At 36.2% G+C, this 23,914-nt stretch overlaps 1 protein-coding gene across 3 annotated transcripts in view; it reads right to left on the minus strand.

Annotated features, from left to right (window-relative positions):
• Positions 1-23,914, minus strand: part of LOC145687958 (transmembrane protein 8B) — a 1,033,730-nt gene that overhangs the window by 108,954 nt on the left and 900,862 nt on the right. For all 3 annotated transcript variants that reach the window (XR_014131821.1, XM_081761557.1, XM_081761558.1), the window contains exon 5: positions 15,793-15,933. Coding sequence is in view for 2 of the 3 variants with exons in the window: in XM_081761557.1 (XP_081617683.1) it covers positions 15,793-15,933 (141 nt within the window). In the remaining variant the exon portion in view is untranslated. The remainder of the gene's footprint in view (positions 1-15,792; positions 15,934-23,914) is intronic.

The following is a 23,914-nucleotide window of genomic DNA, read 5'->3' on the forward strand; positions in this document are numbered from 1 at the left end:
TTATAAATAAATCTTTCAGAAGTATTTTCTTTTAAACTATTTTAACTGTAGCTTAATCCCAAAACTGCTACTACTAGAGAAATTCCGAAATTTATCACAGAGCCATGCTACAATCTCCTGATTACTAACCATCAGGTATAATACCGAGATGATAAAACTTGGTCTCGGCAGTAATGCTGTTTTGGGTAAAAGTGGTAGTTACTCCCATGACCAGGTTGTATCATCCTTTATCTGATGTTTGTGGGACTGGTCTACAGATATTCCATTCAGTAAGTTCAGTCAGTGAATACCAATTTTTATCACAGATTTATATTAATTCTGCGTCAAAATATGCATTTCTGAGAAAATTAAGCATTAAGCATTTCTGAGAAAATTACATTGTAGGAATTATGCAGAACAGTAAATCAGTGGTGACATGGATTTTCAACAGGATATACTAATTAATGCCCCTCCTTCAAATTTAATCTCAAAACTTACAATATTAATTTAGCATCGACTACAGGATAGTAGCGTTATTTCAACTATATTTAAACTAGCAGCGTTCACCCCGCTTCGCTGCGGTCACCCCGGAACGCAATAAACTTTGTTACTTAGATAATTTTTACTTTTTCGCTTTCAAATTGCATTAAATGTTAACATTATAGCGCCTGTCATTTATGTTAACCCGCCGAGTGATAGCAGCGTTCACCCCGCTTCGCTGCGGTCACCCCGGAACGCAATAAACTTTGTTACTTAGATAATTTTTACTTTTTCGCTTTCAAATTGCAGTAAATGTTAACATTATAGCGCCTGTTATTTATGTTAACCCGCCGAGTGACACGGTCATGCGGGTTGCATATAAATACGTTTATTTTTATACCTATGATGAACTAATAACAAAGGATTTGTACGTATGGACACTTGAATGGTCAATTATCTCAAGACACTGGTAATTAAAAATTAAAGTGATATGATAAAAACCATCTAGGGTCCAAATCCTAATAACCCCCCAAAAATAAAAGAAATTGGTTCAGCCGTATTAGCGTGATGAGCTAACAAAGGATTTGTGCGTTCTCTTTTATAATATAGATTTATTTTAAGGCTTTGAAATATCCGAGATTCAGAGAATAGAAATAAGAGAAATTAGTCAATAGGGCCACGGAGGAAGAATCTTGGAAATCTCCTCAGTTGAAATATTTATCAACGAGGGATCAATCACACCTTCTTCCGAATCTTAAGTTGATGTTCTACCGCTGAGCTTTGGCCATTCGGTGTGGGTGTGAAGTGTTTGTGTATTTGAATTCACGTCAAATTCTAAAAAGTAGTGAAGGTAAACAGACGAAAGAAAGAAAAGGACCACGTATACTCCTTTTGCTGTAAGGAGTCCCGATTTAAATGTCTGTTCTAACACTGTTTGATATTAGGGAGAGAAAAACATATTTCCTCTTTTTGCTTCAAAGAGTGCTCACTTCATCATTTTAATAACGTAAAGGCACATTCATTACTCAGTTTTAGAGCTCAAGGATAAAAGTAACCAAAAGTAATTGAACTACGGCTAGATCAAAACAAGATCCTGGAACCGGGGCAGTTGCCCGGGCGCCAGTAAACTATGTGTGTTCATTGGTGTGGATGTAGATGAAAGGGGTACTAATCGCAAAATTTGCCCTGGGCACCAAATGTCTAGTTTCGTCACTGATTAGGCTACCATTTTTTAGAGCGTGAAATTTTAACATTTTTCTGAAATATTAAGAATACATGATAATTATTGGCAATTTACTTTAGAGTGAAACTTAAGCTTCAAGAGCAAGGCTTATAATTTAAAGTGGGGTGGAGCGGCAAATCACTGTCTTGTTAGAGTTCAGTTCCTGTTTCTGTGCGACGTTTGTCTCGTAAGCACTTTTGTCCTCGTACATCACATTTTATTTTATTATTATTATTATTATTATTATTATTATTATTATTATTATTATTAATAATAATAATAATAATAATAATACAGTTTATCTACCAAACAACAATTTATATTATTATGCGGTATTAAACCAAATCTGGAACTTGTGATATTTATTTACTTCCATCATTCCATCCGAGAAATAAATGTTATCTATACGAGATGGAATGTTTTCGGGTAAAATTTAATATTACTGCTGCCATGCTGTAACTTTGAGCTTCGCCTTATTTTAAGTAGATGCAGACATGTCGGAAGGTTTGATTCTTGTAGATTCACTAGTTCAAACGCTGTCGAAAATGTGATCTGGAGAATATGACTCTCAACAAACAACATTCGAACAAATTCATCAAGAATATTTGTGGATATGCATAGAAAATGCTCTTGAAATTCCAGAGCCGGAAACAGATAGGCTATAGGGGTTCCTTGTGGAAACGAATTAGACATTCCCCATCGAAATATCACAAATTCATTTTGGATTAATCTCTTCCTTCATTGGAGGCAGAAAACGAATTTTCTAAAGATATTTTTTTGCCTACTATTGATAAAGCAAGCACTGAGACGGAAAAACGCTTTGGATCATGTAGCAAAATCAGATCAATCACCACTCTACATCCAAAAGGTGAAAACTTTCTAAATTACAACATTGTGGAGCATATGGTCCAGTATTATGAAAGTGATCTGGAAATATTTAAATGTAAACTCAAAATCCTCCCAAACACAACTAAGTTGTATGAAGACGAGAGAAAACCAAAGTTGATTCCTTGGTGAATTTCGTTGATCTTTGCGTATACAAAAACGCATTCCTAGAAACCAACAAGTTAGATATAATCTCTATATCAGTATCACTATATGAGTTTCTAGTGCTACATGTGAAAGACCATTCTCATGTTTGAAAAGCTTAAAGATATATAGGCTGATGATAGGTTGAAAAACTTAGGATTACTTTATATTGAAGAAAATTGCTAAATCGTTAGATCTTGAAGAAGTTGTTGACAAGTTTGCTGCTGCCCACAAGAATAGAAAGATCCTCTTTTAAGTAGAGGCATGAACCTCTAAGTTATTTTCTTGACCTGTAAAAGTGTATTTCTCTGCTTCCACTTAAATCTACCAGCCACACATATTTTAAATGCAGCGATTAAATTACTAGTTACTTATATTGGAAATCAATTGTATTAATGTATCCTAGTTGTTTGAAGTAGTAAATTCATACACTTTCACCGTAAAAGAGTAAAATCATGAACAACAAAGATGAAAACATTCACCTTGAAAACAAACACACACACACACACACACACACATACATATATATATATATATATATATATATATATATATATGAAAAAAATCATTGGAGATGGCCCCCTCAAAATTTTCTTGGGCCCTTCATTGGCCCCCCCTGAGAAAAATTCTAGTTACGCTACTGGATCCTACTGACCTCAAATTGCGCAGCGGGGTTCCCCACAGTGGCCTTGGCGTGCGTGTTAGGCGTTATTATTCTCCGTCCCTCCCTTCCTGTCTAGGTAGATAACTTATTGGACGCTCCTCGTATGTCACATTGTAAAAGAACGCCCTTACGTCACACATCAATCAGCTGGAAATGGTTGCTGTAAAATGTTCTCAATGAAGTAAGACACTTTCAAATGTCCTAAAGGTGTGACTGTCTGACACAGCGTTTTTTTGGAGACGAGACAGTGTGGTAAGGAACGACCTATACTGTAAGAGTTGATTTTGAATGATAGCCTCTGCACTCTCCAACTGCACTGAATTCAAGCTACGGCGTAGCTCGAAGCCCAGGTTGATTGTAACCTCTCCTTCATGATATGTGTTGCATAAAGACGAAAAATACACACACACACAAATCTAAAACTCAACATCCATGTTCTAAGAGAAACAGATTAGGAATTAGATTTCTGGGCTGTCGGCATCTAAGGCCATTTAGTCTGTCACGTATATGAGGGATGACGTCCCTCTGGGAGCATGCTATCCGAGGAAAGGGAAAGAAGGAAGCGTCCTGGGAACATTATGTTAGGTACCATCCCGGCATTTACCTGATGTGAATGAGGAAAACTCAGGAAAATCCCTACTCAAGATGGCTGACCTGAAAGAGCTGTTATATTTTTTCTGACCAAGTGTCCTCACCGGGAATCGAACCCGGGACTCTAAGAGAAACATTATGAGCTTTAAATGAGCTATATAAGATTTGTATTACAAATTGCTTTTATACAAAATGAACTCTTTCAGTTCAACATCCCACGATTATGCCCGTGAGGCTAAGGGAGACGATGATAAATCAAGTGCATGATGATGATGGAACAATTAATGGAATGAGAATGCGGGAGGAAATGGGAGTACCCCAAGAAAACCCACGGACACAATATTGTCCACCACAAACTTACTTGGCCAGGGATTGAACCAAGGACCCACACACCAAAGGTCAGCGCTCTCCCATTGAGCCAACGTGCGCCCCCAAATTCTTTTTATAGTAGAGAGGTGAGTTGATTTTGTGTTTAACGTCCCGTTCAGCAGCGAGGCTATATGAGACGTGGACCTACTGATTAACGTGGAATCCGAACCACATGAGCTATAGTAGAGGGCAATTCACTGTACTGTATGTAAACTGAATGGCTAAAAATCCCAGATTTGTTAATTACAAAGGCCTGACAGGTATCTGACAATGCACAAAATAAACGAACAGACGGATGTCCATACAGTTAAAATGAAATAATATCATACGAAACTTACTGACTTCCTTCAGTGTTTACTGAACAGAACGTTTCAATTTTACTCTCCAATTCTGTTGTTATGAGGTTAGATAACCAAATCCTTCGCTAACAGAAAAAGACAAAACCTCAAGAACAAGTATAAAAAAAAGTCATTGAAAAAGTTGGATAATGACATTGACGGCCATTTCGACCAACACGCGTCCATATTTGCCAGAAATCCATCCCGCATTTGGCTGCGATTCAAAATTCTGTACTGCTACACTGCTTCTGCAAAAAAACGCAAAACTAGCCTTCCAAAGAGGAAGTCATTTCTACCCTTGTACTGAATATGGAATATTTTTTCCCTCCATGTTCTTCCTCGAAGCAAAAACGTTCGCCTGTTTGTTTTTTTATGAAAATGTCGAGCAAGTATGCCAATTTCTGCAACCATTCAAGCCCATGTTTAAACAACATGACGAATGAAATGGGTATTCTGCGAAGAAAGAAAAAGAAAGGAGGGAAAAATATCAATGACGTTAGAGAAAACAAACACAGGGACACACCACGGTGCAGTTCCTCTTACTTTTGCGAGTAAAACACGAACTAATGAATAGTCACTACTCATTGCTTCACGTTGTGTTCTAGTAACTGTCAGACTAACTTTGCTTTAAAGAAACGAGGAGGAAAAAATGTTAATCGAAACTAAGTAAATAGAAAATATGGAAGTTTCAACATTTGATCATGGACTTCATTTTTTCGCAATGTTTTTTTTTTTTTTTTTTTTTTGCTAAATTTATATGCGTTGAGAATTTTCTTGTCTCTGTACACAATACAGCTTTTCCCTGCTTTTTTTGTTATGCACTCGCGAATTATGAATACTCACTAAGCAAATAGGATTAAAAACCATCTGAATCTCTTGAAACGTGTGCATGAAGAAGAATGAGGAAAAAAATTAAAATCAAATTAAATTTCTAGCCTTATACAGATTACGAAATCGTAGAGGGTATGAGGGGCAATTCCCCTACTTAATATTTTGGAAGAATATTCCCCCCTTACTGAAAACTTACTGTGGGAGTGAATAAAATTGTACTACCGCCATATTCTTGCAACTGCATTTAGTCCTAATTTATGGGTTAACTAAGGGTGGCCACACAAACCCCCGTTACCCTTTATAAATGCCAATATAAGGAAACGAAATGAAATCTTTAATGTTTGCGTCCAACGTTTATGACCGCTACGCTAAAGAAGACTGTGATGACGAGAAATGAATAAAATAGTGGAATGAAGAAAGTGGAAGTAAACGGGACAACCCGGGAAAAATCCACGCACACTGCGTTTGTCCACCACAAGGAATGCTAATGTAAGGTTTTCCGTTGTTTCAGTTTATGTGAACGATGGCTGATACTTCCAGCTATAGTATTGAAGAACGTGTTATTTTAAGTTGTTGGGTGTACGAAGCCCAGAACTCAACACCTGCGATAATGCGCTAAGGGGGGTCATAAAGGGCATCGTTGCACAAAACCGTTACGATATCACTACCGAACTGACAGAAGCTGTAAAACAAGATTTCACTCAAGTTACACCTGCAATGCTCCGCAAAATGTCGCACAAAACCTGGCGGAGTATTATCGTTTGTCAAGAGAATGACGGTCAACAGACTGATCCCTTGGACACAATGTTTCACATTTCAATAAAATTTCTCGAAAGCATCGTTGTTCATGTCATTCAGTTTTTTTCGTGTAGTTATTTACGCACGCTTAGTGGCTTAAGTCACTTATTTTCAAGGGTAACGGTACTTTGTGGCCACCCTGTAATGTTAATGCTTTCTCTAAGCTTGCGTAGTTTAATAATTGTGAATTTTCAAATATGAGAACTTTCCATATGCAAATATCCCAGAGTTTTATTTTTACACTTCTGTCTCTCCTCGACTTCGATTGTTATGATGTAGGAGACCCGAGTTCGATTCCCGGCGGGAGCTCATGTGGTTCGGATTCCACGTTAATTAGTAGGTCCACGTCTCATATAGCCTCGCTGCTGAACGGGACGTTAAACTCAAAATCAACTCAACTCAACTCGATTGTTATGATTTCGCACCTTGGCTTTACGTCCCACGTTTTATATCCTTTAGGTTAAACGAGACGGATTATTAGTGAAAGTAAATTATCAGAATTGGTAGAATGGGATGAACTTAAACGACATTGGAATCGTCACTATTCATTTCAGCAACTCCGAAAACTATGGATTGCACACTAATATCAGTCATGTTGCATTATTTTTAGATACCACTCCTTTCAACTCCCATCGCTTGAGATGTCTCAAACCCAAAATGTTTTTTCTAGATTGAAAATCATTTGTCTAATGGGAACCATAGACGTACACATTTACATGACCAACATGCATGAAATATTTTTTTCATCATGCAAGATGGAAGAATTTTTTTGCCCATACACGGACCAACTTGGTGTCCAACTTACTAGAAGAATAAATCAGAGGAAAGAGTCACATGATGATTTCTTCCGCTGTCGTGATTGGCGAACCTAAATATAAAACAACCAGCTTGCATACATGAGCACATACACGGTCAATATGCATGGAGAACGGCAAAACCATCATGCGTATTTGCAGATTTTGAAAACTTTAAACATGCACGAACGAGGCCATACACGATCAACTTGCTTGTGGTTTTATCATTTTTCATGCATGTTGGAAAGTTTCTTCATGCATATGTCTGCGTGTATGGGTTCCTTAACATGTTTGGTTAAAATTGCTCCAGAATTTTCAGTTACGCTGGAATATACATTCATACACATATATCCACACACACACACACACACACACACACACACACACACACACACACACACAATTTTATACATATGCGTGTGTGTGTATGTGTTGAAGCAACGCCTTTGGCGTTGCCCCTGTATATTCCCAACCCAGTTGACATGCTCGTTCACATCTAAACTTGGGAGTAAATATAATCCCGATTGCAACCTAATAGCTTGACGAACACAAACTACAAATTCGACACTAATTTCAGTCATTCTAGACGTTTTATTTTTCACTTCTTCTCACTCCCATGCAGATGGAGGGTTGAACTTGTACTTTAATACTTATCGGGAGTGTAATTATTATTCTCAGCGACATCGAGAATTATGAGCTCGATATTAATATCAACCGTTTCAGATTATTTTTTAGATGTTAACCTCTTTCCATCATCTAGGGGTGCTAATGGGGGTTAAACGCTATAGGGAATTTCATTAATCAATCTAGGGACCCCGAAAACTGTGGGTTCGATACTAATATCGGTCACTTTTGATTATTTTTTTTAATCATCATTCCCCACTCCACCCAAGGATACTAACGGGAGCTGATCTTGGATTTAAATGGCACCAAGAGTCTCGCTATTCATCTCAGCGAACCCGAAAGCTATAGACTCTATATTGATGTCGGTCGTTTTTTTTTAAATTTTATATGTTACCCCTTCCACTCTTTCTAGGTGTGCTAGAGGACCTTACTGCTACTTGAAACTGAACTTGAACTTAAATTTCGTGGGAACTTCCACCAGTCAACTTACGGACCCCGAAAACAAAGAATTCGACACTAATATCGGTCATTTTCCATTATTTTTATGCCACTATTCATGCCCCTCACAGAAGTTCTAATGAGTACTGAATTTGCATTTAAACGGTATTGGAAGTGTCACTGTTCATCTCAGAAACTACGAGAACTACAGATTCGACACATATCTATCCCACTCCTCCTAGGTATGCAAGGGCGTCTTTGCACTTAAAGGGTATCAAAACTGATCCCGAAAACTACCGATTTGACACTAATATCAGTCGTTTTCGATAATTTATCTATACATATAAAAATGAAAGCGACTATGTTTGTGACCTCGCACCGCTTGAACCACTTGACCGATCTCTATCAAATTTTCAACATGGATGAGGTTCAAGCCTGGGAGATATTTTATATATTTATATATCACTGACTGTAAATGTCCTAGGGAGATCTTATCCCAAAAAATCCTCTTTCCAGACTGCAAGTAATATATGTACCAAATTTAGTTTAGATTGCTCGAGGCGTTCTCGAGTTATGATGGAACATACATATTATATATATATATATACATCCATTTTATATGAATAAGAGATGATATATATAAACTAGATTTTGGCTAGCTGGGGGCTCAACCCCCAGCCCTCCGGGTCTGCTCGGCCTACGGCCTCGCATTTCTTATCTATCGACCTTTGCATCAACAGTGAATTTCGTGAACTTACTCTTCATATTTCCTAAATCTGCACATCGGGAGGCTTCGCCCCCACACACTGTCTTTGCTCGACCTACGGCCTCGCACCTCTTAAACCCACAATTCTACGGTTTCTTTTCCAATTTCAACTATCTAAAATATAACATTTTGTATCCTAAGAAAACGTCCATTTAAATAGCATGGGATTTTTTCATCCCCCTTTAGACCCCTAAAAAATTAAAAATATTCACTTTTGACAATTTTACTGTCGGTTAGTCCTGGAAGGCTACAATCATGCGAAATTTCATCATTTTAATCCTGCCGGAAATACCTAAACATTTTAGGGTGTAGAAGACGTCCCATATAAATAACATGGGAAAGATTTTTCAGTTCCCTATAAAACCACCCTAAAGTTAGAGATTTTTATTTTTACTGATTTAGGCAGGTAATGCTAACGAAAATGTACAATCATACCGAATTTCAGGTTTTTATTCCAATTCTAAGTACCTAAAACATGAGATTATAGGTCCAAGAAAAGGCCTTATTAAATAACATAGGGAAATTCTTCATCTCCTCTTTAGACCCTCTAAAAATTAAAAAAAAAATCACTTTTGTAAGTTTTCCTGTTGGTTAGTTTCAGGAAGCTACAATCATGCCAAATTTAATGGTTATAGCCTACAGGAAGTACTCAATAACTTATGTCAGCTCATGTAGTTTTACATTTGTTAGGATAGGATAGGATTGTATGTATGTATGTTTCAGTTAACTCTGGAACAATTTCAACCAAATTTGGTAAACACAAGATTTATAATAAAAAATAAATATATAAAGGTAAGAAACCCGTAGCACCCCTAGGGTTCTAGGGTAGCTGTCGGAAGAGGCTAAGTTCAACAACAGCCCCTAGCAGATTAGGTAACACTTCCTCATTTAGTGCTGGTTACCCACAAAACACAGGTAACACTTTCGTTGAAATGCGTACCCTACGAGGTAAGGGTAAGGGGTTCAAATACTTTCGATAAACCTATTCTCCGAGTGCGAAGAGAGGCTAATTCAGATAGGGGCTCATCGTTATTCTACTGTTATTTATTTTCAAATATTTTGCATGAACATTATTCTTCACGTGCGAAGAACGGGCATTTTAGATAGTTGCTTTATAAAAATGAACTTATATTATACACAATTCAAATAATATTAAAGTACAATTGTAATATTATTTAATTAAAGAAAATTTACAAAAAAAAAAAAAAAAATGAAATGATGTGCCACAGATTACTTTCCCAAAGCAAGGAACATTTAAAAAGATTTCAATAATAAAATTATAAAATGTAACGATTAAAAGCTCAATTGAAGGATAAGGGGAAAAAAAAGAAGGAATGTCACAAATATTCATTTTCGAGGAAACTACGTTTTAATATTGAAAACTGCGTAAAAAAGAATAGGGTAGTCAAATCTTTTGCCTCTTTTTACATGGGCATTTCTACATCTACGCATGCATGGCATATACAGTCAATTAGTACCAAGAGTCACCAACAGATAGGACAAAGCACCCGATAAAGCACACACACACATGGACATTCCTTGTTTTTCCCCCCTTACCCTTCAATTCATTTAAAAAAGAAAAAGAAAAAAGAAATGAAATGTCGAATTTCATGTCTAACGATTGCGTTCTTTAGACGAAAGGAGATGAATGCAATTAAATGATTATGAAATAATTCGTGCAAAGAAAATGTGGAAGGAAATGAGAAAATCTCGAGAAAGCCCACGGACACTGTATTATTTACGACAAGCTTACATGCCCTGGGATCAAATTAGGAACCACTGTCGATGGGTGTGATTCATGCAGTTGATATCAAGATATGGACAATCAAAAGTCGGTTCCCCATTATTATTATTATTAATAATAATAATAATAATAATATTATATATATATATATATATATATATATATATATATATATATATATATATATATATATATATATATATATATATTACTCCTTTCACGAAGAAATTAAATGTCGACTAAAAACAGGAAATTCGTGTTATTATTCAGTTCAAAATCTTTTGTCGCGAATTCTGTCGAGGAATTTGAAGCTTAAAATATATAAAACGATAATCAAGCCTATTGTTCTGTATTGTTGCGAAACATGGTCGCTTACTCTGAGGGAAGAACGTAGACAAAGTATTTTAGAATAAAATCTTGAGACAAATATTTGGACCCAAGAAGAACGGGGAATGGAGGAAACTTCATTACGAGGAACTACATAATTTATACGGTCTAACAAACATTGTTAGCGTCATCAAGTCTAGGGGCTCAGATGGACAGGTCATGTAGCCAGAATGGAAGAAAGTATGAACGCTTTCAAAGTTTTAACTTGAAATTCAATCGGAAAATGACTATTAGGAAGACCTAGGCGCAGATGGGAGAACAATAGTAAGATGGATCTCGTAGAAATAGGAATACAAAGTAGAAACTGGATCCAGTTGGCTAAGGATAGAAGTCAATGGAGAGCTTTTCTGAATGAGGCATTGAACCTCCGGGTTACACAATCCATAGTGTGTTTGAGTTAGTTTTGCACCAGCGGTGAGTGATCTACTAAGTTAGTGCGATATAATAGAAAGACGAAATTTTTAAAAGATTGAATGCCTACATTATGCGTATGAAAATGTACTCCTGCTGAAAACCTGACATATTTATGATTTTATAAGTAAATTGACTATCGTATTTTATTTTAGAAACCTATCGTATTTGATCTCTGCGTGACATCCATTGAGAAACACTAATCTATATAATTTATTGGTTATTTTCTCGTATTCTCCCACAGTTTTTCTGCAGTTTAGCTCAAAAAGAGCAATATTTGCTAATCAAGTTCTGTTGAAACGCATTGGATAGCAAAACCGTTATTTAAAACACTAGGCCACAACAATGAGACGGCAAATTAGCGCTTGTGAGGATAGCAACAATGAATCTCCTGAATGAAGATCATTTATAACAAAAACAGGAAGAATAATCAACACACAATACTAAAAGACACGGATGAAATCATTAAGCAGAAAAATTTAAACACAGACCAGAAAAAAGAGAATAAAAGCCACACACAAAAATGGGAAAAGAAGATGAGACATTATATATATATATGGGGAATCATAAAAAAAGTAAAACACTACAGGACTGAAAATTAAAAATAAACTTGAAAATGAAATGTGTTTCAATCTCTGGAGGCTGAAAGATCTCTAAAAAGGAGGATCAAAAAAGATTTCATGCATGATAAACATTTCCAAGGATTAATAATAAAAAAAGAAAAGGAAAAAAGAAAGACATACAAGAGTAATAAACTAATGAGATAACCAAAAGATGCAGAAACAGTTTAAAAAGGGAGCAGAAAGAATATTTTGTTTTTTTTTAATGGATTTCTTTCGGTTACTAGGAACTAATGAGATAAAACATGATTATTCACTTGCACTAATTCGGAAACCAAAAAATTTTAGTGCAGAACCAGCAGAAATTCTTTAATTAAACTTCATTCACAGGGTTGTACGCATAGATAAAGAAAAGACCATCATGAAAAAAAAAATAGACAGAGAAAGAAAACATACGAGGATTAAAGCTTAGAAAAAGAACCTCCAATGTTATGACTCAATTTTACATCACTAAGTGAATTTATGTTGACTTCTTCATCGTGCGCTGAAAAAAAAAAAAATGACCTTAGTGGTAGAGGATTTCCATTTGACATGAAAAATAAAATGTCAAAAACAACTGAGATTTGTGTAGAATTCATAGTTTTTGGGGCGGGGAAATGCTTGATTCATATCAAATGACTTTTGGGAGACAGTTAATAACAGGGGCGCGCTCACGGAGAGTCCACTAAGTCCAGATCCCTTAAAAATTCCTAACCCAATATACAGTTGTACACGTTCTTAATAACACTATAATTATTTAAGAAAGAAACGATTGATATAGCATGAAAATTTGATCTTACACTTCATTTGTACACTTTTTCTTATTTTTTTTAAAAAAAACATTCTAGTTCTATCATTTTCTCCTGAAAATATAAGTGAAAATATTTTACAATTACTTACCGTCTTTTTTGGTGCAGAATAATACCCGTTCAATACTACATAGCAGGACCCGCGGTGGCTCAGTGGTAGAGAGTTCAGCTCTGGTGCTTGGGGTCCCGGGTTCGATCCCAGCCCCCGCCAAGTGAACTTTGTGATGGACAAACACCGTGTGCGTGGGTTTCCTCGGGGTTTCTCCCGTTTCCTCCCACTTTTTTCATTCCACCATTTTTCATTCATTACTCATTATCACCGTCTCTTTTAGCCTAACCGGCATAACCGTGGGACGTAAAACTCAAAGATTTCATTTTTCAATACTACATACAATAGCAGTGGCTTGTAGTTTTGGGCCTCCCCAAACCTTGGACTCCCCAACAAAAATTTCTGCGTGCGCGCCTGGTTAGTGTCCATTTCAAGCTTGTTTTTTTTATTTATATCAATTTGATTGAAGGCGTATTCTGCAGGGTAGGGTATTTCAATATCTGTGCCAACAGTAGAATATGTTCTGTATTTTTATTGTTATAGGTTTATTGAAATTCTCGTAAACCTATTCTTCCCGTGCGAAGAACGGGCATTTCAGCTCGTATATACTAAAAAAACTTTTTGGACTTTCTGATATTGTGTGTGCTACGATTCAGAATAGAAAATTATCAGGCATCGTGCAATATGCAGACATTATTAACATCGAGAGAAATATATCGCCATGTTGGAAAAGGTGATTCTTCGAATAATCTGATAAACATACGGGCTACTAAACAAAACATACTTTCTTGTCTATAAGAAATGGTGATGCTTTTTACGACACTGTTAAGATTACCCAAAACTAGATGAAAAACAAAGAAGCGTTCAACTTATATCAGTGACCAGCCAAATCATAAAAAAAAACTACATAGAATATATATGGGCTATGCTTGATTGTACAAGAAGGCAATGTTTCTCAAAACTTGCTTTCCTTGGAGACTTGTCATATTATTTGCATGACGAGTGGGCCATCGTTCCTTAAAGCAAAGCAGCACAGTTCACTGATCGCATGTCCGAGCACGTTAAGACTTTTAATGAAACAAGCGGTAGAATAACTAAATTTTAACAGGATTAATTTGTATTTGTAATAAGTGGATATATAAAACAAAGCCCTTTACCAAAAACAATCAGTGCATTCTCTCGAACTGGCTTTAGTTAGGCCTTCTTTAAATCCACGCAACTTCGACCATACCTTAGTCAAAGTTGTACAAATTAACAGTGACAACAAACGGAAAGTCCTCGGTGAGAGAACAATAAATAAATAAATAAATAAATAAATAAATATTATAGTAATAATTTCACAATCATTCATTTTCATTAATTATCCATCCATTTTTTAGTTTAAAATTCTTAATCGTGGAATCTTAAAGAAAAAAATCAAAACGGAAAGTGGTGACCTCCACAATTCTTTTGGAACCCGGGTCAGATCGACTTAATTTATTAAAGCTAAGTAGGACTATGAGATGACTACAGTAAAGAATTGCTCAATCTACACTTACTTTGTTTGCTTTCGATGCTTGCCTTACAGATGTTTTACATTGTTCGATCCTGCGATTGAATCAGTTTTCGGTTTCAAATTTCGCTTATTTTTAAAATCACAAATTATCAGTAGATAAAATAGCATTGGTTGGCAACAGTGACGGACCACAACGCCATCTATTATTTTGTAAAAAAATACACGGGGTGAACATGTAGAAGAAAAGCCTTAAGGGGGGCAGATTACTAAATATTTTTCAAAGCTAACAATTTTTCTTTTGCCGGTTTTTCGTAAGTGAAAAAAATATAATGAAATGTAACTTACCACAATAATATATAATATTATACTAAATCCAAAAATAGGAATCCGAAGAATTTTCAGTGTTGCCATCCATAAAAATGACAGTGTGACCAAAATTTGAATTACCCAAAAATCTAGGTTAAGGCAGCGACTAGAAAAAATGAACTCAATGGTAATTGATGACTTAACTGTTACCATATTATCTTTGTTCTTTGTTAACTACTTTTTAAATAATATTTGTATTTATTTTGTAACAACCTAAGATATTACAAAATAAGTAAGTTATTACAAAATAAATACAAACATTATTTAAAAAGTAGTCAACAAGGAACAAAGACAACATAATGAGTCATCAATTACCGTTCAGTTCATTTTTCTAATCGCTGCCTTAAACTAGATTTTTGGGTAATTCAAATTCTGGCCACACTGTAGTTTCTATGGATGGCAGAACTGAAAATTCTTCCGATTCCCATTTTCGAGTGTAGAATAACATTATCTATTATTATGGTAAGTTACATTTCATTATGTCTTTTCACTTACGAAAAACTGGCAAAAGAAAACTTGTTAGCTTTTGAAAAATATTTAGTAGTCTGCCTCTTAACGAAGTTACTAAGGTGGCACTAACTAGAAATCTGCTTTGGTATTATCGTTGATAGGTAAAGTATCACTTAAATGTATCCAGAATACAGTGATACAGAAATAATTTAATATCAAATTAGACTGTATGTTTCTCGTTATGAACGAAAAACGAATAATTATAGTGACCGACATCGTTTATGATAAACTAGTTGAACAAATCATATTAAAGACGAGATGCTGCCGCAAGGCTAAGGAGACGAAAACTGCCAAATAATACGTCAAGCGAATCGATACGCATTACCTACAAATCTTGTCTGATGAAATGAAACAATGTTGAGGCATTCTCATTTCCTTGCAACATTTAAAGGAAATTAAAGCAACTGCTACAAAGTTAAAAGCTAAGTCCCCTCACTACAGTCCCTGTTAAGCATTGCGACCAGATTAACGATAAAGTATGGAAAATGTTTGTACTTACTTCGTCCACGGATCCGAGATATTTGGAAGAGATCTGTAGCTAACAGCAATGACAAGAGGACATGGCGCACTTTCATCCTCATGAACGATGCACTTACTTACATTGACTTTCACAAGCCAAGTATTGGCTGGAACATAAAACCTGCAAGAAACAATATAGGTTAGTAAATTTACAAATCAAGAAAACAATGAACGAGATGTCAAGTAAATCTGTAAAGCTACAGGGAACGAGAACACATTAAGCAAACAGGTGGATATGTTATGATAGATCCATAATGTACTGCCAGTTTTCAAACTAGTCACAACAATTTGAAACTAATTGCAATGTATACTCATGTCCAAAATGGTTGTTGCATATCTATAACTGTCTTCTTGTAAGAATATAATTTGATAATGATTTTGCAGGGTACTTTTAATACTGATACTATGTGTATAATAGGGAAATGTATATTTGTGGTAAATTTCGTAGGAAAAGAATTACAAATTCGAAAATTAGAATGAGTAAAACAAATTGCTGTTAAATGGACAAGAAAGTTTAATTTCGTTTTACTGTTCTTATTTACTGCTCATTTGACATGAGATTTACCACATACATGTCTTTGCCAATTATACACATACTAACATTATAAGAAATACCGGGCGAATTTGCTATCAAATTATATTCCTACATCAACATATTTATAGACATGCGACAATAATTTTGGACATGAGTGTACATATAACCACTGATAATTTCAGAGGCATCGTCCAGGGGAAAATTTGCCTCGTAACTACGAAGTTTCTCTCTGGGTTTATTTTCATCGTGCTCAACGCGAGTTACCATACTTTCGCCCCTTATGTACGGGAAGTCCCCTCCACAGGGGAAATCTGAAATCATTACTATGTATAACAATGGCAATAAATGAAAATGAGCTAACTAAAGAACACATTGCTTCAAAATACAGAAGATTTTTATGATTTTGAAACATAAAAGAATTATTCAAGATCTATTATTTCTGCATAAATTTATTATCAACAAAATATACTGCATAAATAACTACTTTCGTATCGCAAAGTGCAAGTTATATTAGAAAAACCTGCGTCTAACTATTTCTATTCTTTTTTTTACAAAAAAGTCTACAAACAACTAGACGGTGATCCATATAATTATTTACCGTTATTACTTTTACAGAAAGCACTTTTAAATTGTGCAGTAAATATATTTTTCTCACATTAATGTTGCAAATATATACAGTGTGTCCATAAAGCCTGGGTACATAGGGAATTATAATAATTTGTTTTTCTTTTTTCCAGATTGAACGATGGCTCTCTCTCTCTAAAGGAGAACGAGTCGAGTTGGTACTCTTAAGTGGACGAGAAGGATGGTCGTATCGCAAAATTGCGGGAGAATTTAACCTTCGACACACTCATCGTCAACCTATTTGTTTTACTACCGTCGGGAGAGTAATCACCAAGTTTAAAGAAACACACAGTGTGTTAGACAAACCTCGTTCCAGATGTCCAAAGACTTCAGACAAAACGAAAGAGACTGCCTTGGCTAAGGTTTATGCTTGCCCAAAGACGTCGCTCTGTCGGACATCCACGAAGTTGGGTGTTCCAAGGTCAACCATCCACAAAATCCTGACCAAGAAGAAGCTTCATCCGTACAAGTTACAGATATTGCATCACTTAAATGAAGATAATACGGATAGACGCATGGAGATGTGTGAATGGTTTGCAGATAAATTGGATGAAAATATTAATTTTACTAAAGACTGCGCGTTCTTCAGAGATGAAGTTGTGTTTTATGTCAATGGTGCAGTGTACAGACAAAATCTTCGATACTGGTCTCAGGGCAATCCACATTGGATGAGCCCATCCAAACAGCAGAGCTGCCCCAAAAGTGATTGTGTGGTTGTTGGGAAGCTCATGTACTAGGACTTTTCTTCTTTGATGAACATGTAACAGATTAGACTTATCTGAACATGCTGAGAGACAAATTGATGCCTCAAATGTACTAAAATGTGCTTTTGCCCCATGTACCCAGACTTTATGGACATCCTATATATATATATATATATATATATATATATATATATATATATATATATATATATATATATATATATATATATATATATATACCTATAAACACAACTGACAAGGGAAGAGAGGGAGATTATATATCGAAGTGGAAGATGGTTTATACACCAATCGAAAGCACTAAGGACGCCTATTACGAAACTGTAATATATTTTTTCCGAATGCATATACTGTGCGAGTTATATGAATATACAGGGTGTCCAGAAAGACAGTTTCACCCCCTAGAAATCGCAAACGGTTAGACAGATGCCAAAACAGGAAAACACGTGTTTGATCATTTTAAAAGTACAATCTATCAAAGCAGAAAGCCTTGTCCCAGGGCCACCCGCAGGGTCACAGGAGGGGTCCAACTTAAAAATTGCAAATGGTAGGGGAATCAAGTAGCATATCGTTGGAAAGCTGTTGGGAAGTGAAAGAAGACGGAACAAGTCTCGGCTTTCTAAAATTACTCTGTGCAAAATAGCGGCCGTTCAAAATGTCAGCAAAAACGTCATTGTAAAGTCTATGACAACCCTAATAAATCTGAAATGGTGAGACAGATGTCAAAACAGGAAAACACGTGTATCATCATTTCAAAAGTGTATTGATTAAAAGTTAAAATATTTGTCCCAGGGTCCCAGACGGGGTCCTACTCAAAATTTGCAAATGGCAAGGGAGGTCAAGTAGCATGTCGTTTGAAAGCTGTTGTTAAATGAAAGAAGACGGAAAAAGTCTCGACTGTCTTAAATTACTCTGCGCAAAATGGCGGCCCGTTAAAATGTAACAGGTGCGGCAGTGAAACGGGCGATTTTGAAACCCTGGAAATAGTAAGTTACGTTAGGAATCAAGAAACGAGAGTGGTGTCATCTGGACAACAAACCTTTGCCATTAACCCTGATAACGGTGTTCAGTTGAGATGGCGTCGTGGACCGGTAAACAACACGCTTTTGCTGTGAAGGCGTTTTACAAAAACAACGACAGCTACGTGGCCGCGCAGCGTGTATTTCGTGTTTATTACAATCTCCCACGTCATGCCATCAAATTGTGGGTACGGAACTTTCGGGAAACGGCTGATGTGATAAGAAAGAGGGGTGGACGTGCAAAACGCGTGTGCACACCAGAGAATGTTGCAAGAGTGGAAGAAGCCTTCAGGCGAAGTCCAAGGAGTTCTGCACTCAAGCATACCCTGCGACTTGGTATACCGGATCGCAGTGAACGGTGAATAGTGCACAAGGAACTGCAATATCACTCATATAAAATGTAGATAGTGCAACAACTGAATACGTAGACCTCCCAAAAAGACTACGCTTTGGCCGGGAATTGTTGGTACTCATGAACGACAACCCAGGCCTCCTACGTGATGTCATTTTCAAGTGATGGCCATTTTGTGTCGTGACATGTGTGTGCAAGATTTGCAAGTTGTTCAGAAATATTCCTCACAAATTGCAAGCATTGTAAACTCATGTTGTAATTTTTTATATCGCTGTGAATAAATTTGTATCGCTGGCGGAGGTTTCAAAATCGCCCATTTCACTGCCGCATCCTCATTTCGATTCTCCGAGCGCATTCGCTTTCCATTTTGCAACTGGCACTTGTCATTGTAAGACAATTGCACGTATTCGCTGTTCCTGGTGAAAGAAGTTTTTTGTTTGAATCATTTTATACTTGATAATGCAGACAACGAGCATAAGTAGCACTATTGTACATTATATGCTAATTAGTCAATTCTATACTCAAAGATGTAAAATGTTATTTCTTTTCTTCTCTTTTTTCTTAATTTTCTTTTCTTTTATTATATTTCTTTATTTATTTTGACATTATTGGTCCCAAAAAGTAGGATGTCACAGTAGGAGTATTTCCTTACTTTCTTTTGAGTACAAGAATTAATGTGAAAACAAATTAAAACACGACTACACAAATAAAAACTAAAACTCAAGATGTTTGCACAGTGTTGTCGTAGAGCATCTAGACTTATTCCATCTGCTTCCATTTAACATCAGCTTTCCAACGATATGCTACTTGACCTCCCTTGCCATTTGAAAATTATGAGTAGGATCCCGTGTGGGACCCTGGGACAAATATTTTTACTTTCAATCATTGTACTTTTAAAATGATGACAAACGTGTTTTCTTGTTTTGACACCTGTCTAACTCTTTCAGGTTTTTTAGGGGTAACCATAGACTTTACAATGGCGCTTTTGCTGACATTTTGACCGGCCGCCATTTTGCACAGAGTAATTTTAGAAAGTAGAGACGTATTCTTTTTTTTTTTTTTCATTTAACAAGTTTTCCAACGTTATGCTACTTTACCTCAATTGCCATTTGAAAATTTTGAGTTTGACTCTTCCTGGGACCCCGCGAGTGGCCCTGGGACAACACTTTTTCCTTTGATACATTGTACTTTTTAAATGGTGAAACACGTGTTTCAATGTTTTGGCATCTGTCTCACCGTTTGCGATTTCTAGGGGGCGGAAACTGTCTTTTTGGACACCTTGTATGTTCATATAACTCTCAGTATACGCATTCGCTATAGTTTCCTAATAGGCGTCATTAGTGCTTTCGATTGGTATATAAACCATCTTCCACTGCGATATATAATCTCCCTCTCTTCCCTTGTGCGATGGCGGTTAACTTCTTCATGATGGTTTCATGTAGTTTATTCAGTATTCTCAGACGTTCCCTACACACCTCTACCTTTCAAATGGCACCATAAGAAAATTTAGATCAGGTGACCTAGGAGGCCACAGGTCTTTGAGATTATGCGGTCAAAGAAGATCATCAGTTATAATCAGGTATTCGGACTGACATGTAGTACCATCTGGATAAAAGCAGCCATCCGTTAACTTGATGTATTCGAATTGTCCTACAAGTTAGTTGAATATGCGTCCGTAAACTTCAATGTTCAGAATCTCGTGAAAAATAAAAAAAAAAAAAAAAAGAAATGAGGCAGACTAATCTCAAAACAGACACTACACCCATATTTTTAAAATACATTTTTTTGTAAGTTTTACGTAAATCGATAGGTTAAACTACGCCCCGTCAAAACCTGTTATGTAAAAAAAAAAAAAAAAAAAAAAAAAATCAGGTCGTATAGTAATAAAAGCATGACGCTATTTGCTACGCTACATTTCCCTTTTTTGTTCAATTCATTCGTAATTTTGATTCCTTGAAATCTACCTTACATGTGCTTTATATGGTCGTATACTCTATTTCTTTGCTGATTCTGACAAGCACTATTTCAGCAAGTAATCTGATAGTCTAACTGGAGACATTTTCGTTGGTGAATCATATTAACGTTAACGAATATCACCCACGCAAGTCTAAGTCATTTCAGGTAGCTTATTTGGCACTCTCGCTGCAAAGGAAAGTACAACACTTGCGGTATCAACATTTGCGGTACTTCGAGTATCGATATTTGTGGTACTGGGACATTTGCGGTACTATTCGAAATAGCTTCTTATTCTCCAAGTTAAGAGAGAATATTTTCGGGTGTTCAATTAGAGGATAAGCGCACAGTATCAACTGCTATACAAAGACCAAATTTTATAACATTGGTGTAGCCAGCAAGTTTTTCTAGGGGAGAATAACATGACTTTTTCAGGGGACTCGGGGCTTTTTTTTGCATACTAAAAGCAGACTTAAAATAATCTTTCAGAATATAAAACCATTATTAACTCACCATACATACATACATACATACATACATACATACATACATACAAACCTTTCTCAGAACAAACCCAAATATAAGGATCACTTATACAGAAAAATTAAAAAAAAAAAAAACATTTACTAGAATACATGGTAGTCACATCCGAAAGATGTAAACAAATGCTTGTTTGTGATTGGCCAAAACTAATATTATATATTAGTTTATATTATTATAGTGGCGGATCCAAGGGGAGGCTATAGGGGCTATAGCCAACCCCTGACACTCAGGTATACACTGGATAAAACGGCAAAATATGGTTTAGCCCCTCCCTTGATCATATCCTGGATCCGCCCCTATTATATATATATATATAATCTGTGATTGGTCAAATGCCTGTCGATGACATTTAAAGAGAACTTTTAGAAATATTTATATCTTTTTGTTTTCTTTTATGGGTTTCATTAACAGATTTCCAATAACTATTCGCCAGTGTTTACTTAGAGTTGAAATATAATATTCTTCCTTTTTCGTTTTCAACATATTGAGATATTTCTAATTATTACGAGAAATTATTACGGAATTATTCAAAGAGCAACTTGCCTGCAGAGTGATTTATCACAAGTCACTCATTTTGCACACAGTTGTCCACCATTGTTATGAGCATATTTAGGGATTTTTGGTTAGATCAAGCTCGGAAGAAGTATAAGAGACAAAGTCAAAATTAACGTTCAATTTATTAGTAATTTATTTGCATGATATATAATAAAGTTCAATTAGTACATTAGAGATAAACACATGACACTAACACATAATGCTAGGGCAGAACACATTCTGAGGCAGAGCCTCACCTCTAAAACTGATTTATAGTCATTTATAAGTCACAGTTCCTTAACCTTCCTCCATTGATTGAAATGAAAATCACACCCACTAATGTGCGTTTCCTGCTGGAACAATGTTCTTCGAGATGTTATTGCTGCTTGTTCGAAATCCAATTTGATTAATTTCGGATTCTAAATCATTAATATCAACCTTCACCAAACTGAAAAATCCCTGATACGTCTTACTAGCTCTTGTTGGTAAGAGGCCAAAGATCAAAGGGATAATATTTATTTCCTCCAAGTTATGTTCCCGTTCTTGAAATTTCGATACTGTCTGTACTGAAAACTCTGACGAAAAGTGCATCGTTTCTCTTCAGAGGTTTCGATTACTCTGATACTTTCCATTAGGTGGCCCGCGTGATCTTCTCTTATATATCCATAACGTACCAAAACCAGCCAATCGAAATGAATCACATAATTTTAGGCTGTTTCATCTCCGTACCCACCTCCTTTATTAATATATTCATTCTAATTTAGACTAAAGTGGTGTGAAATGGATGCTTTTGGCGCACGTTCCACGGTGAGTGCCGCAAATGTGCAACTGTCTAAGGGAAAGTTTTGAACAGTACCGTAAATGTTCCAGAAAAAAAAACTAGTTTTCTGGTTGTACCGCAAATGGCCAGTATCGCCGCAAATGTCCTGATACCGCTGCGAAGAGAGCCTATTCGCTCGAGCTTCATCACCATCGAACGAAATTGTAAATTTACTTGGCACTCCACGAACACGCGCACACAAATTCTTTACAATTCCTTTAGTGTTTAAATCTGATAATTTGTCGTTCAGTACATTGTAATACAAACGTACGCAAATAAAAGAGAAATAGTTTGACCTGAATTTGGGTTTAGCATTACTTTAAGCAGCGAGGATATTGAGACGTTCGGATCCTACGTTAAACTGTGGGTGCACCACATGAGCTCCCACTGATAATCAAATCCGGGTCTCCCAGGCCAAAGGCACATACGCTAATCGCTTAGCCACTAGGGACCTCGGGAAACAGTTTAAAATAGAACATCGGGCATTTGCTCGCGTATAATTACGTATTTTCGTCACTAACAGTCAATAACGACCATTTTAATTTCCACTGGGCTGCGAGATTGATTTTTCTACAGTTACCATAGCAGTCAAATGCAATATCACATTATCCAAAGACATGTTACGATTATAAGTTAGATTGTGATGCGCTGAGTTGTAGAAGCGAGCATTTTCTTTCGATCCTTATTATAAGTCAAAAACATCAGTATGTGAGTAACGCTAGTATTCAAACTTCAAAACATTTAAGAGTTACGGAGATGCATACGCATCTAGGCGTATTTTTCGATATTCTTAATCTTCATTATAAAACACTAGACGCCTGTCTGTCAGTCATTCTAATTCCCAATAGGTTACACTCAGGCTAATATTTGTCGCTTATTGCACTGTCTCCTACCTGATACCAATAGGTGTCGCTAGCGTGCAGGCAATTTGAAGATGGCCCAAAAAGTGAGGGAATAACTATTCCTTATTTGATGTTTTCATTGCCTTACCCTCAGGCTC

This window comes from Thermobia domestica, chromosome 6, assembly GCF_964235325.1.
Source record: "Thermobia domestica chromosome 6, izTheDome1.hap1.1, whole genome shotgun sequence".
NCBI classification, from domain to species: Eukaryota; Metazoa; Arthropoda; class Insecta; order Zygentoma; family Lepismatidae; genus Thermobia; species Thermobia domestica.